At 34.6% G+C, this 17609-nt stretch overlaps 1 protein-coding gene across 5 annotated transcripts in view; it reads right to left on the bottom strand.

The window, feature by feature from the left end:
• DACH1 (dachshund family transcription factor 1) overlaps positions 1–17609 on the bottom strand; it is a 358226-nt gene that overhangs the window by 160267 nt on the left and 180350 nt on the right. For all 5 annotated transcript variants that reach the window (XM_027882958.1, XM_027882959.1, XM_027882963.1 and 2 more), the window contains exon 3: positions 7234–7395. In XM_027882958.1, the coding sequence (XP_027738759.1) occupies positions 7234–7395 (162 nt within the window). The remainder of the gene's footprint in view (positions 1–7233; positions 7396–17609) is intronic.

Below are 17609 nucleotides of genomic sequence, written 5' to 3'. Positions count from 1 at the left end.
AATTCTGTTCCAAAAATAAATCGAGGTCCTTTTAGTCACTTGGCCTGAAGATGAATGAAAAGTATTCTATATTGCGTTACTATCTCTATAACTACAGAGAAAATATTTTTATGCACAATAAAGTATATTTAAATGTCTGTAACACAGAAAAGACTCATACTGTCATGATGATAATTCAATTCACATGTAAGAGAAATGTTAATTTGTCATGTGTTCCACCATAGCCATTATTTTCTAAAATTGAAGTAATAATCATAAAGTTTAATGTTTTCTTTTAAAATTGTAGCTTCTAGATAATATGGACTGCCATAAATACTTAACAAAGTAAAGTGTGTATTAAGCTTACATTTCTTAATATAGCACATCCACAATATTATGTTTTAGTGTATTTAATACAGATAACAAGTAATAGCAAATCAAAACTGAATGAAAGCTTAACAATTTCATTAGTTTCATACAAGGTACTACTAAAATTGAAAATGGTCATAACAACAAAGTACGCATTTTGGAAAAAATCACGTAGAAGATTAAATTATCCAACTATTTGTCCAATTAGGATTATCTTGTATGGAAGAGGAAATAAAATAAATGTGTTCAAACAATATAAAAGCCTTTTTTATTATCTTGCTGACAAGATAGACTTATCGCTTCAGATTTTTCCATGAACTTGAGAAACCTTCATAGCAAGTCCAGAGCACAAATGTCACATAAGAAGGTTTTGCTTCTGTAGTTTTAAAAGCCTATTCTTTCATATACTTCATGTGGGTAAAATCACTCTTTCCAGAAGCAATATACCTATATGGTGGAACAAACGTCAGTATATTTATATCCAAATAGTTTTCAGTGTGAATAGCTAAACTTCTCACCTGGTCTCCCTAAAGAGTAGATTTATTTCTTTTTCTTTTCCATTTCCCTGTGTCTCAGACACTATTTTGCCATTACTGCATTACTGTCTTGAAAAGGTCCTGTTAACTCCTCTAAATCTTATTCCAGGAAATACTAATTGCACACATTGAGAATGAGATTCATTCATTTAACTTTCTTACATAACTACAACTCAGCAGTTGCATGACTAAGCACTTGTAAGATGCCATTTATCTGATCTACTTTTGCCATCTACTTTGCCATGAGATGGATCACCCCTACAACTGCCTATTGCTGTCTGTTGAGCCTAAGGTGACTCACATGCAAATGTCTACATTTGTTTCAATGAACTTCACAGTGAGGATTTAATCTAGATGCGGGACCTGTTACAACTGACCTTCCAACATTAAATGCTGAATCTTCACTAACAATTCCCTTAATTTACTGACTGATGTTCAGGTCATAACAACAAATTTGTTGCCTTTTTTTAGCAAATTAAACTATCACAATCAAAAGCTAGGGAAGCAGATATGGAGAAATTATATTCTTGGTTGACAGACAAACATTACATTTTAGGTATAAAATTCAACATTATTTTTTTCCTGTGAAAAGTAAAATTCTAGAAAAAAGTTTAGTGACCTGATTATTACTAAATTATCTGCTTCTAGTCTTCTGTGTGTTCCCAAAGCACAGTTTTATGAAAGCATTCCTTTAGTTTGAAATACGATGTGCTCAACATAGCACATTTGTCCTTAAGGCTGTATGATTATGCCTTTGCAAGCACCTAGACAGCACTTTTCATCCACAGATCTCAAATGAATTTACAAAAGTAGATATATGTTATTGACAAGCATTTGTCTTATGTCCCATGATGTCAAAGTTGCATGCACAGTCTTGTCGTTAAAAGAAGTGCTGTGTATCATACAATAAACACTGACATACTGCAAAGAATCCTTCTGGTCTGAAGTTAATGTTTATCTTATTTTCATTTTTGCAAGTGAATACTTTCAGAAAGGGAACACATCCATCCATCTAGGAATACACACATTCAGCCTACACTAAGAGAAATATAAATATATTGATAATAGTATGAAAGTAAAAAAAAAAAAAGTCAGTGTTTAATCTGTTAAACAATAGAAAAATTCTTATGAACTAGTGATACTGTCATTGAACTGGAGAGAGTTTGAGAACAAGCGTGCTCTGGCTTTTTCACCCTATGATTTGGAATCTGCTCACAGTACTGCCAGCTTAACCAAAAAGGATTAACTCTCATATCCAACTGAGAACACAGATAATTCTCAGTAATTGGTAAAAAATGAAGATGAATGGGGCTGAGAGATAAGGAGCAATTAGCTCATCAGCAGTTACAGCTGTGCACTCAATCCGGATCCATCTCTGGAGTCTCGGCCCCTTTTAAAGAACCCAAGCAGAATAAGCTCAGGACACCCCCTCCCGAAAATTGCCATACCTGCCCATCATTCCTCTGTCTTCCATTTTATTTCCATGCTATGCAAAGACACCTGTCATAGCATTCTGTGTAAATTGCTACCTCTCCCAGGACCTGTATCTACAGCCAATCTTCTTTTACACTAAAAAAAAAAAAAAAACTCCACAACCCAAAACCCAGAAACCAAATGACTACTGTAGACACTCTTAAGTTCCCTGTCAATCGTTTCATTATAGCAGCATCATCTGTTTGAAAATATAAGCAATTCCCTCATCTAATTATAGGGAGGATTTGAGGTTCATTAACATTGCCAAGGCAGAGAATCAGATGTGCAACTGCAGAGCTGTGCTCAGTGGCCTGCATTCTCTGTTTCCTTTTATTTGCTTTTTCAAGGTCTCCAAGACTTTTTTCTGAAACCATAAAAGTAATTCTTTCCTTCAAAATAGACACGTGTGTTTAGAAAAAGGAAATTACTGCATTTTGTACTGTTCTATTATTGGACAAGGTCACTGGAGAAAAATAATTTCACCTAAATCATTTTATCTCTGATTCTGGATGAAAAAAAAAAGAATATTATACAAGTAATAGTTACTTTTGAACAACACATCACAGGAAGCCTTGTGTTTGTCTCATAATTTTAAATATTGCAAGGTAATGCATATGCAGAGGAAACCTAATATGCCAAGAAAACCTCTTAATTTTCAACACATTTTGTGGTTGTTTATGGATTAACATGCTAGCCAAGTGTAAAATGTTGCCCCGTATTTCCTAACTGTGTTTAGAAACTGAGAACACCAAAGTCTTCTTGATTGCTTCACTTCCTTAAAGAAATAATAGCAATTTTTTTTGGTATGAATGTAGTTTAAACAATGACATTTTCTTGGGACATCTGTTTTGAGATCACATTTTGAATAGATATGAACTCATTTCCTACTAAGCAAGTAATTTACTATTGTTGATAGTTGTTTACAAGTTTTATGAGTCATATTTTAGCAAGTGGCAAAGGTCTTAACAAATCCTTTGAGTATTCCCTACAGTGTGTGCACAGTGTTTTCATTCTATAAAATGTTTGTGAAGCAAAAGTATATGGACTGTTCCTCACTTCCTACCAAGTTATAGATAGCGAAGCCTAGATCACAGAAATAGCTTTAAAGGTATTTATTTTCAAAGGCTTGTATCTTTTGCTGCAGCAGGTTAATGAAGTATGATAGCAGGGCAGCAAGTACTTGAGCAGCAAGGAAATAATTTAGCTGCTTTACCTATGCATTGCTTTGGAGCATCAGATAGTAAATGTAAAACTGATCCTAATACCATACTAAGATGTTAATATAACAAAGAGTAGAACCTCTTCAATGAAATTTAAAGTTTGACCTTGTTGCTCGCTTTCTTTTAATTCTGCAATTATTTATCTTAAAAAAACACAAAACCAACCACTCAATAACAGCATTCTTTTTTGTTTGCTGCCCTATATAATTCATTTTTTAAAGAAAACCCCAATAATTTATCTACTCTGTATGTTGTATGTAGAATTGCCACTAAAAAGAACCCAGGACATTTTTCCTTCTTATCTGTAATGTAGCTCATATCAGCCAAGCTGTCACAAGACAGTACTTGATATAAACAAGAGATTGCAAAGACATCTCAGTAATCAATATTAGGATGGCTACAGTATGGAAGCCCCAACCACTGCATATCATTTGTCTCAGCATCTATTTCTATGACCAAATGAAGCATTAATTCAAATCATAAATCTATGGTGATTTAAATCTGGGAATGAGCACCTGCCTGCTTTAATGATTTATTTTGTACATTTCAGTAAGCAGCAGATTTGTCCATATGAACTGACAGGTCACCTTCAGATGCCAGTAGCAGACTGTTTATCACCATGCAGACTAGCATCTCATCTTAGCAAGTAAATATTAAACTAAAAGAATCCAATTGATTGTGGATGGGGGAGAAAGGCGTTGCAGCCATATATTTTACTCAGTGTGCTAATACCTCACCCTGATTCCTCTGTAATTTCTTTTTTTTTCCTTTCCTTTCATTTTTTTCACACTTCTAAAATGATAATTCTGGTGGGAGGATTCAAGCTCAAGGTTACCAGCAAAACTGAGGGATATAAAATAATTACTTATTAGTATCATTGGCTTCCTTTAACTCCCTTCACTCACTAACCTTCTGGTCATTGCTACAAAGGACCAAGTTAATAAATTTGTATAGTGGTCTATATAATTATACAATGTTAGTCTACAAAAATTGCTTCTCTAATTCATGTTAAACATTTGATTAAAACCAAAAAGCAAGACAATTCAGAAGTAAACCTGACAAAAGAACACAAGAGCCCTTATTTTATTTATCTGCTCTTACACAGGCGTTGGAGCAGCCTAAGAACGCAATAGGATCAATCCATGCACACCATAATGCCTGCTACATATGGGCTAAGATGTATCAGTTAAGCTTTTAGAGTGGTTGGATCATTTGTTTGCTCCTTTTCAGTATGGTCAGGCACATAACATAACTTAAAATATAAACCAAAACCAGGTTATCTTCTTTTGTTTTATTGTTTCCTCCTGTCAACATTCAGTGATGTAATATTTCATATTCCTGCCTAACAAGCCATATTTAAAACATTAATGGTATATGGACTTGATAATATTTATTTGAAAAGACATAAATAAACATCTGAAAAAAATGCAAAAGAAAAAGAGCACACACCTACTACAAAGCAACACCTTTGAAATATGAGTTCTTGTCAAGATAATACAGTATGCTAATTTTCAAAAATGCAACTAATACACGAAGACTTAACTCTTCCTGAACCAAACACCCTGCCATTAGTAGCAGTAGGAATCATCTCTGTGATTCCATATGCTTAATCAACACTGGATACTAGATAGGGCTGACTATAAAAGAAACAAAAACAAACTATTTTTGAGAATTTCTCCATATGAAGGGTATAGCTCAAGACTGGGTAAACAGACAAGCAAACTATATGGCCAGAACCATTCCTCATAGAATGGAGACAACTGGAAAGCTATTCACTCTACTCAGAAGAGCCATTTTTTTCTGAACAAAATTAACTCAATTCTTCATTCAGTTAAATTGGGAAATTAACTGAAGCTAACAAGTAAGTTAAGGGGCTGAGAGGAAATTTTGACATTGACAATAAATAATCTTGCTTCGCTAACTTTGCCCGACTAAAATAGCTACAATGGATTTTCCTAAATAGGGAAATGATTAAGCAGTGTAAGAGCATATCAGTTATCTAAATTATGCCTCAAACAATGATTTCAAAACAGACTTTTTTCTTTTTTTATTCAAAGGAGCTCACATATTCCCTCCATCCACTCTCCTACAACTACTCTCCATGATTAGTTGTTGACTACCTGTTAACTTTTCCATTTCCATGGACTCACACGTGGTTTGCCCCTAGAACTGCCAAAAAGAGTAACGGTGCTATAAGCCAGTCTTTGAACATTGTATTTCTCATAATGCATTCTTCTAAATCTGAGAACCTAAACTAGCTTCTAGTTCTAGTACACATTCTTTATCTTCCCAGTTTGCATTTACACTTCCCACTCTTTCTCATTGTTTTCCTTGTACAATGGGGGCCACCTGGTCCTTCCACTTCATTTGTACCTCTCCTCTTCCCACATTTCTAAGATATCTACTCTGTATCCTCTCTTGTCTTCTCTTTAAGAGGACAAACTTTCCACTAATATTTGAGTGACTACCCCTGTTGCTATCTGAGTACTCACACACAATTTAAGACTATTTTCTTCACCATCACAGAGGCATTTTTAAGCTTTTATTTAAAAGGAAAACAAAACCAATCATGTCATCTGTGCCTAGGTGAACCCGTTCTTTGAAGTGAAATTCATATCATTTCTAAATAATACCCTACTGATGTCTACTGAACTGTGCAGAAACATTGTTCACTAACACATATTTATTTATGTTAAGGTTTGTACATAACTCTCTAAGATTCATTTCAAATGTATTTAGGAGATGAAAACCTAAAAAAAAAAAAAAAAGAAACTAAACACAGGGTCAAAATAAAAGCAAAAATCCTATCTGAAGCCATTTTATTCCAGTATGCACCCATCTTGTCTGCAGTCTTCTGAATGTACCTCTCTGTCATTGAATTTCTGTTGCTGAGTTAATACTGTCTCAACATGATAAAAGGAGCCAATACAATGAAATGGCATAACAAAACATTTTACAGCAGACACACACAGATGATTAAAGATTTAATCAACAACAACAAAAAGTTATCCTAGCTTTGAAGTATGCTTTAGCAAAACAAATTGTCCAAACAAATGCATAAAGTATACTGAAACAATTCTTTTTTGAAAAAGAACAAGCAGCTGATGGCTGCTTAAGAAATGGAAAAACCTGTTAACTACATTTTAAGAATGTGTTTATTAAAATAAAATATGATAGGAACTGCAAAGCATGGTAAAATTTATTTTGTGTGTATGTTTTCTTTTTGTCACAGGGTACATGAAAGTATGAAATATTTTGCTTTCAAGCTTGTGTTCTGAATTACCTAAAGTCGATACCCAACACACTGAGCAGGAGACATTGTTAAATTTCACTTTGACACCATCATCTGTCACTCCACCTGTACTTTGAAAAATGAACTCTAAGCAATCAAACCACTTTCTTTCATGGAAAATATTAACTGGAGTCTGCAAAAGTAGCCTGCAAAGAAAAGAATGTTTTTGTAATAGTAACAACAACACTGAATGCTGGTGTAAAGGTCAGATACAAAATAAATCTAAAAACATTACGAAAAGGAAAAGAAATATGCAACTTTTTACACCAAATCGAGGACTTCAGAAGGTAGTTCAGAAAGACCACTGTTTTAATAAAATACCTGAGTGTTATGGACATATAACAATGCTATGTCTGAAACTTACCAACACTTGAATTCAGATCTCCATTCTCAGAGTCTGCTCCATGCTGGTTATTATTCGCGTGATAGTTGGACATAGCTTCCAATTTAATTTTTTTCACTTTCATTGCTTCTGCTATGGCAGCATTGGTGGCAGCTGCTGCTGCTGCAGCTGCCGCTGTCAGACCTGCAAAGAAGAAGGAAAAACTTTAATATACATTATTCTATTATTCTCCATTATAGGGACTAGGACTGTTATTCTTCCTTCATGCTTGTTATATAACAGAGAACACTGCATTGTATTATTCTTCTTGTTGGATTTGAAAACTATCCACTTTTTCAAGCAAAATATTTCTCATGATATTTAGATAATTATTGCTATATACCCATCTAAACCTTAACTGGGTATCTAGTAACTGCATTCATAATACAAGCATAACTAGCTGCAGCTACAAATACATACAGTCAAAAATCTAATTTAGCTTCAAAATGGTGTCCTGAGTGTCTGACTATAAATAGGTGAACAACTGGGTAACAGTACTTAGGAAAAAAACTTGTAGATCTCAAATGTTTGACATGCTAAGGAAAACAGAAAAAAAACAGGTAAAACAGGTATAATTTCTGTTTCACAGTAATAGATGATAGAACTCAAGACATTTCTCATTTCATACATAACAGCAAGGAGATGTAGTCACTTACAAAGCATTTTTAGAAGAAAGATTAGTAATGCAGAACATTGGTAAAATACCTTTTTTGGTTTTGTTTTGTTCTTTTTTTTTTTTTTTTCAGACTTGAAGGCATTAAGGTATTTAATGGCTACAGTATGGAAGCCCCAACCACTGCATATCATTTGTCTCAGCATCTATTTCTATGATCAAATGAAGCATTAATTCAAATCATACACCTATGGGGATCATAAATTTAAGGTATTTATCAATAATAAGAAGGAATTATTAAATCCATGTAATCCCAATTCCAAAGCCACCTGTGGGCAACCAAAGTGCTCTTACTGCCAAACCAAATTTCTGCTCTTACTGCCAAACCAAATTTCTGCCATCGAGCCATATACAAGAATGTTCTACAAAACCAGGAAAATTTCTCTCTTCAATAGCAGTTAGAGAAATGGTCCAGTGATGCCTCCATAACTCAAAATTAGATGCAACCTTTAATCAAATTCACAAGCATATTTTTTTTGCCCTCTTCCCTGAGGCAGGGCAATTCTTCTGTGGTCCCAAAACGCTGCTGCTTCCCACTCAGATCCCTTTGCCCCATCCTGGGTGGCAGCAGAGAGAAGTCAATGTCAAAACTTTACAAGAGCTGCTTCCCCCACACAGTTGATGCAGGGGGCGGAGATGGAAATGAAAGAGAATTAAATATAAGAAATAAAAGAGAAGGCATTAAAGCAGGTAAGTTTAATGCAATGATGCAGTCTCAGCCCTCAGCCTGTGACGCCACAACAGAATAGACCCTCAGTCATTTTGAATCAAGATTCTTGCCCTGACCATGGAGAAGGCTTGAAAAACCAACTGCAATTAGTTTAAAGGTGTGCCTGTATGATTAGCTACTCTGAGATGTGTGAAGTGTCTTATTGATCTCAAGAGGAATTAACTCCATGATTCACTATTCTACTGGGCCAAGCATAGGAGGAGTGAAGTTTAGCAGGAAAGACCAAATAAGCAAATATCCCCAGGTTGCTGAGATAAATATTGCTACCACCATTGTTTTCCAGGGTCTCTTGTCTTCTCTGACTCCATACATGGAAAACAAGTTCACTATTGCCATGTTTTTGGCTAGTGATGGGGAGGGACAGAAGGTAAATTCCAGTAGGGAGAAGGTAGAAGGTGAATAGACAACAGGAAATCAATGAGGTAGCATAAGAGGTGCCTTTGAATATATTGCAGCTTGACTCAAGGTTGTGTTCCCTTATTTCTTTGTATGATCATATAAAGATTAGCAAACACTTCCAGCCTTCTGACCCTCCTCACAGGCTGACTTCTAACACCTTCAAGTGCAACAAGAATTACCAAATAAGTAGTAATTATAGATCAATATTATTTAGAAAACTGCTGTTTCAGGTGGAGGAAGATGCATCAAAAGCCAAAAGTCAAATGAGAAGGTGGATAAAAATGAGTGTTTACTTTTATTTTAGCTTCTGCTACTACTACGAATTGTGCATTTTCTGATCTTAAAAAGGTATTGACAATAACATGGATTGCTTCCAATGATATTTTTACCTTAGAGGAAGGATATGAAGCTATATATTACACAAATTTGGTTACAGTCCCTAAATTTGGCCACAGAAAAAGGGATGGTGCACCTCTGAACTCTGGTTTGCATCCTGTGTTCATTAAACAACACAATAACCTATACTTCCTTTTTTTAATATATGTATATATCACCGACAAACTAAAACTAGCATTTTTAAAGAACAATCCTTTGCAGGAGTATTCCAATACATTATATCCAATGAATAAAACAGCAGGCCTAAAACTTTTGGTTGCAGCCATACTTGTAGGCCAGCAGTTTTTAAGTGCTTCCAAATAATGGGGTAAATTACATATTAAACAGATGTTGGACATAGGACTTGTAAGCCCATCTGTAATTACTATGTTTCACTGGGATAATGACCTGGATGCAGAACTCCTAAAATATAAAATCTCTTTTGCTACAAAATTTACAAAAAAAGTATGCTTTGGTGCTTCTCAACAAAACAGGCCACAATGCTTCACTCTGGATAGGGACTGAGAAAATAAAACACAAATTGCTTAGTTCTGTAGTACGATTTTCATACAGTAAAGCTTGCCGTAATAAATAATACTTTAAAAAAAGCAGAAATGCGAGTAAGGAATAATCCTCAAAATTCTAGCCTAATGCTGTTCCTCACAGCCCTTCCAGCCTTCAGCAGTTTCTCCTTTACTGCTAGTTTTTCCAGTCACCTGACTGTCCTTATACAGCAAAGCAAGTGGCAAGTAAGGTCCTAACTCAGTTATCAGAGCCACTGGTACTCTGTGGTATACTGGGATATGGTACAAGACAAGACTTCATCATAAAGCCTGACTTATCTTTCTTATCTCATTAGCATAGGCAGAAAAACATATTATAAATAAAAGTTAACATGCTACTCTGTATCTGTATCCATATTTTAAAATAGTAAACTTCAAAGTTCCAGTATAGGAAGTAAATATTTGTTGGGTTTTTTGTTTTGTTTTGTTTTTTGTTTTTGTTTTTTTTTTTAATTTATTGTTTAAAAAAGTCTTTTGACCTAAACATTACTTGATATCACTTTACTCTACAATAAGTAACCAAGGAATTTCCAAAGTGCACACTTCTCTACACTACAGAAATTTTATCTTCAAAAATGAGAACGAGATGGGACCCAGAAAGGCAACTGAAATGAAAGAAGTAAGGACCACACCAAACAACCACTTAGGTATTTTTTTATTCTTTACAAATATTTTTTTGAACAGTTAAAATGTATCCAGGCCAAAATATTCAATGAATTAAAGTCACTGGTAGTTGTCATTAATATTCTGAAATTGATAAGTTGTTTATGTCTGGCATTCTTCCTGCTGATTATGCAGTGAGACAGGCACTTTATAAATATCTCATCACTCCATCGTCACACAAATTTCATCGACAGTGCTCACGCACAGCTATTAGCAATATGAATCTAACCATTACAAGAGGAATGAAAATCGAACATGTGGCATTAATACGCAGTCCTGGTTCCTAACCATCTGATAGGCAGATGGTGCAAAGCGGATTCTCCAGCTGAAATGAAGGGGCACATCATTTAAAACCTTGTTTGCATTCTAACTGATATCAGTGCCATATTGATATACATGATACATCATGGCAGTATTTGAACAATCTAGTTTGTTTCAGTCATAAATGTTTACAGCCTTGTTTTTTATCTTTAGAAGCATGTTCTGAAGAGCGTATTTTTAATTTATGAAACCCATTGTTTACTTCTGTTGAACCAGAAGATTAGCAAAGAGCAGGAATATTAAATTACCACAACCACAGCAGTATAACTAAGATGGATGAATAAAGTATGGTTTTTCAATAAAAGATGTTAGTAAAGGAATTAAAAAATTAGCCTAGACATTTTATGCATTAAATACATTTATTCATTTAAACCTTACAGCTTTTTTCCCATGTGACATACTTAGAACTTTAATGCTTTATAAAGCCATTCATTTAAATCTCTTACTGTGTGCAATTAATCTTGTCCAACAATTTAATTCAAAAAGCAAAACATCAGAAAGTAAAGTTCGATTCAACCATCACGCCTCTGAAGTAATCTCCGTACTGCTGACAATTCCTATAGACTCATCAGCAAAAGTCTGTTCAAGGTGTCTTGCAGGAGCTGTATGAATTTGAATTACAGCTCAATTGAGTGCTCGCCAAGCCCTAGTAGGAACTCAGGAACAAGAAGCAGAACACCAAAAGGGAGTGCGAAGGATCCGTTCCCTACTAAGACCTTCTCTCCTCTGTCACTGGATTACTTTGGCCTGTTGGGTGTGTTTGTAGTTGTTAATTATGTTAATAAAGTTGCAGCCTGCTGTCTCTGCCAAATATAATCACAAGCTTTTTCCTGCCAAGTCCTAGTCTAATTTACACCCATACAACTCTACTGAAGTCAGAATTTCGTGGGTGAGAATGAGACCAGAAGTATGCCCAGTATGTGTGGTCTCTAATGCTGAAAAATGAATGAATGAAACAGAAAACAATGACAAAAAACCAAAGCATCTTTAGGAAAGAATTCTGTTTTAAACACAAAGTGCCTGAACGAGCTGTCATATATCATGACAGATTTTCAAAATGTGTACAGATTACTGGTGGGCACTAAATCATATCCAGGGTTTCTGCCTTCCTATTATATATATAATATATACTATTCCCTGCCTGCCTTAAGAGAAAGCTCTTAAAACTTTCAGTTTTTTAAGTTCAGATGTGAGCAGCTCACAACACACCTTATTTGTGAAGGAAAACAGAAAAGGACTTATGAGTGTAACTTTTTCAGGCTCGAATATGTCTCAAAATAAACATTTTTTAACTGTGTGCCTAAACTTCATCCTGGGACAAATTACTAAATTATCTGAGTAATTTATCTTCATTCACTTTTAATTTCCTTCACATAACTATGCCTAAGAGTAATAAGAATTCCTAATAGTCATTCCAATAAATAATTATTAATTTCCTTAATGCAAATATTAGCTTCCTTTATATATATGTATTCATGAGTATGTAGAAAATTGAGTAATATATATGTATTTTCACAACCTCTTTCTTTAGGACTTTGACATTTTCAAGAAACTCTTTGTAATCACAGAACAAGCAGAAAACCAAAATACGACTGTCAGCAGTGTTTTACATTTAATTGCATTTATTTGCTGGAAAGTTCATTTTGCAGAAACACTTTACTCACTGCATGGGAGGAGGTCCAAATCTCCTCTAAATTCTGAAAGAACTCCTTTCGTTATTTAAATTTAATGCTTAATCCTTTTTCTTATATTTTATTTCAGTGGTACTGACTTGAAAATAATTCATATCCTGACTTAATTCCAGATTTCATACTGAGGTTCTTACTTTGGGAAAATTCTTACTAAAATCTGAAAAACTCTGCCTGAGAAAGAAAGGCAGGGCTACCTCCTAGGACTTGACCCCGATCACTCTAGGTTATTGCACTGGTTTCATGGGTTTCAGCAGTTCAGGTACAAGTTTTTGGTAGCTTATTATGCTGCTGCCCAGTTATTTCAAATGAAATAGGATCCTAACCTCAGTCTCTGATCTAATGGGTGTTTTATATAGTGTGATACATAAAACAAGAAGGGGAAAGCAATCTGCAGGAGGACAGAGGTCTGATTACATAGACTATATTGCAGAAAGGAGAACTTCAGACTAAACCATAATGGTCTGCTAAAATATACTGAGTTTCACTTGTAGAATTCTTTCTGTACAATTTAGACCTGGGATCTCACAGTTATGCAGAAACCTTTTTTCTGTCAAGATGTCTGGATTGATCCAGTGCAACAAGACTGGTTTACCCTAAAATTTCAGTACCTGTTCTTTCGGGATAATAAAAAAATTCTTGTCTGGCCCCTCTAGCTGAAATTTCCTGATGAACTTGAATGGTTCAGCTAAATTGCTCATTCAGATAACTTTTTAATATCTTTGAAAGAGCTATTATTAAAGGTGTCACATAAAAAGAAAGAATGAAATAACTAACTGCACCTTAAATATTGCTAAAGAAGGAATACTTAAAAAGAAATCTTTTGCTATTAGGTTGGTGCAACTAAAATGAAACTGCCAGTCTTGCACTGGGAGAAAACCAGTGTATGAGAAGCTCAAACCATCTGTTGTTCATCAGTCTAATCAGACCTTTTTCCTGTAACTACTTCAAAATTGCAATATGAATTTTGAGGTCTGGGTATTGCATTTAAGATAAAGAAGTAAAAGAGCTAAGTTTCCTCAGCAATCTTCAAACCTAAAAATCTTTATACTTAAAATGTGCTTCCACAATTAATAACACAGTTGTAGAAATAAAACATGGTCCTAGAAAGAAGCCATGTCCTTTTGATTTGTTTTGATAAAAGTAAACAAACTTCATATTGACTATATTTTTCAAATTTGATCTACTAGCAGGTTCAAAAATGCTCAAAGAATGTGTAAATGTAATTATTTTATTACTAATATTTGCCATTAATGGATGATTGACTTACATTCCATCAAGTTATTCTTTACTGTGGGTTTATTCCTGCGTACTGAAGAGTAAAAAGTGAAATCATATAGTGCATTTCAAATACCACAATAAATTACTAACTGTTCTATCTTAACAGGATTTTGTAGTCTATGAATTTATTATTGGCTTGGTGCATTTGTGACAGAATTAAACAATGTATGCTGCATAACTGCCTGGCTATACTGCAGCTTTCAGTAACAGTTCAAAATCCTACTGGAATGCACTCAGCATCAATACAATACAATTAAGAAAGAACATTCTTTCTTAAACAACAGTCATCTTTTCAAAAGCAATAGATTCCCAGTTCTCATTCACTCTGTTGCATTATTCATTTCATGTGCAACCTCATGCTGGACCATAAATTGTTACTTTATCTAATCAAAGGCGACTTAACTCCACAGAAGGTCAAAGGTTTAATTTTGTGAAGTATTATCTTACGCTATGAGTTTAACGGAAAAATAGAAGAAGAAAAACAGCCAAGAAACTGGTAATAAATGAACCTTTATTGCCTCAGGCATTGGCCTAGTTAATAAACTTTCATTGAAGGTTTCTTTCAACTGTTATGGACAATGAGGTAAAAAAAATCTTAAATTACAGCCATGTGTGACTTTTAAAGCAGGCATTCTTTTTTATCTCAACCTCCCCAGCTTAGGAAAAAGACAAAGAGATTGTCTTCAGTTTCTTAACCAAAAATGTATGCTTCTAAACAGATGAAAAAGTGCAGATCAAGCCTTTTAAAAGCAAAGGTCAGCTTTGAACAATATAAAAAAATACTTTTCCTTAAGAGTCAAATCCTGATCCACAATCTTGTTAACTGAATAGCATGTAATTCCAAAAAAAAAAAAAAAAAACAGCAAAACCAAAAAAACCAAGAAGATATGTGGGAAGGCAATATATATTTATATGCTAACAATATATTATGCTAACAATGATGCTTGGTTCCTAACAGACTTTCTGTTTTACATTTGCATTGCTAGAGTGCAATAATGGCTCTTGTTTAATAGAATGACTTATTATGGGAACAACTTCCCTGCACTTTTTACAAACAGAAGTTCTTTTCTTCTTTTTGTGTATATTATCTCATGTTCTCACAATACTATTCTCCCTACTAGGGGAAATTAAAGGTTTAACATAATGATAGTGGTGGTTATTGGTGCTCTGTGAATTTTCTTCATTTAATGTTCTTAGATTTTACTAACTACAATGTCTTTTATTGACATACTCTTTGGGACTAGTTTGAGAAGTGTATTACAGTTTAAGTTATAGAGCCAAAACCAATAGGAAAAACAGTAGTATTTAATAAAACGTTAGCCTTTAACTTTACTCTAATTTATAACTAGATGAACAAAATTAATTAATTGTAACAGTTCTACAATTCAAAAATACTAAAAGGACGTGTTCATGCCTGTAAGAGCAGTAATGTAGCTAAACACTCATAATCTTTCAACCAGCAGGAGCTTTTGTAGTTTTTTTTATAAACCTAATCCACAGCTTGACACAGATCCTGGGGTAATGGCACACAGTTCTTTGATTAAACTAATATCTAAACACTGCTGAGACAGTCTGATGGCCCCGTGGAAGTACGTCTCCCTACAACTTCGGAGCTTAGCCTTGCAAACAGAACTATTAGAGTCTTTCCCACAGACCCACTGTAGTCCAAATGCCTAATCATGTGAGTGAAATTTAACTTATTCATGTGTATAACTATTTGTGGCATCAGAACAAGTTCAGAATAATATGAGATTTTAGCTGTGAACCGCAGTGGTGCAATTTTAGCTTTCATAGACTTCTGGTGGGATGGATGTGCTTACAGAGGGACCTATTCTCTGCACTGGATCCACACACTGAAGAAACCTCCCACTAATATTTACTCAACGTGTCATCAAAGCCTTTGTGGCCTTTATGGCTTTGGTCCTAAAGCAACATTTTTGCCCCAAGAAAGCAAGATTAGATTCTCACTTTCGGTGCACAAGAATAGTCAGGCTCCTGACATCCCCAGGAAGAGAAAACAGCATTAATCCTACTCATGAAAAGAGAAGGCAAGGAATCCAGGGCTTTAGCTGCAAACAATCACCCTACCTAACTAAGATGAAATATTATCACAGCTGCTCATTAGAGAAGTAGTCCTTCAATAAAACTTTAAAGTATAAACCACTATTTTAAGATATTTTAAGTTTCCACAAGATTATTCGTTAATGGAGTAAAAATATGCCACACATACAAAAAACCCCTAAAATATCTTTAAAGAACAACTTTGATTCTGTTTAGTCATATTTAGGTTGAAAGTAAATAATGTTTCCCACTGCCCACCCAAAAAAAGAAACCTTTATAATACAATATAGACTAACAAATTCTACAATATTCTTCTGATTGCCCGTTTCTATTTGCAGTCTGCACAGTAGGTTGCAACAAGCATTAGAATGGCAGAAGTCAATATAATGCTGGAAAAAAATCCCGGAAATCCACTGGTTATTTCAAGATACATATACTCTTATTTTAATATAGTAAGTTGGGTAAGAGAATTTTCACATTTCAAAATGTAATGAATTCACCTGTAAGGGTCAAGAGAGTCCTCTCTCCTTCTTCATTCCTTTATTCACTAGAAGTGTTGTAACTTCAAGAGCTGCACTGTGGCTTTGGGGCTCTTTTTTCCTTTTTCTCTTTTTTTTTTTTTTTTTTTTTTTTTTTTTTTTTTTTTTTTTTTTTTTTTTTTTTTTTTTTTTTTTCCTTCTCTTTTTTTTTCTTTTTTAAGTTTTGTCAGATCCATTATGCATTACGCTGTGCCAGAGGCAAGGCAGGGGGCTAAATGTACTATTACAGCACAGTGATAGCAGAGGATTGTACTGTGATGCAGAACTATGATATTGTACAAAGTAGCTGTGATAATGACTTACAGGTAACACTGTGCAGTCCCTTTTTTCAGATGAAAAGGCAGTGAACTGTCACAGACAGCCCTCTCTCACCTGTATTCTCCACTTGTTGCACAAGGTAACAGAACACTAAATCCCACAGGCAGCACACTGAGTGTGTGGTGGCCTTTCTGAAGACACAGTATCTTTTTCCAATATAAACTATGGCACGGCAGTGGCCTGATGTCCACTTGCGTTTTGTCCCAGTAGTTTATCAAAGCATCAATATTAGGACAAACTTGTTCACTGAAAGAGTGTTTAAGCATTGGAAAATGCTCCCCAGAAGCGGTACAATCACCATCCCTGGAAGTGTTCAAAAAGCGAGTAGACATGGCACTTTGCAATATGGTTTAGTGTGTATGGTGGTATTTGGTCATTGGTTGGACTTGATGATCTTGGATGACTTTTCCAACTTTCATGGCTCTATGATTTTTTGATTTTATAGTCAAATCATCACCTCAGATCATGGGAGTTCTCTCACATCCACAGTGTTACCACACAGTATCTCTGGATACATTTATTTTGTACCTCAGAATCGCCTGGTACGCACAAAGTAAACATCTGAGGACTGTTAACTATGCTAAAGAGGAAAATGCGGTATTTATAATGCATACATAATTATTGTACTTAGCTGTAATATGAAAACAGTCATGCAGTAGCTTTTCTACAATTCCTACCATATTGGCATAATTGCAGTCTATATTAGATCTGCAGATATTTGTAAATTCAGATTTACATAACTGATCA

The sequence above is a fragment of the Empidonax traillii genome, unplaced genomic scaffold, assembly GCF_003031625.1.
Source record: "Empidonax traillii isolate 1590-97213 ecotype Southwest subspecies unplaced genomic scaffold, ASM303162v1 scaffold115:size2055165, whole genome shotgun sequence".
Taxonomy (NCBI): Eukaryota; Metazoa; Chordata; class Aves; order Passeriformes; family Tyrannidae; genus Empidonax; species Empidonax traillii.
Note: the sequence above shows the minus strand (reverse complement) of the source record. Positions and strands in the feature narration are given on the sequence as shown.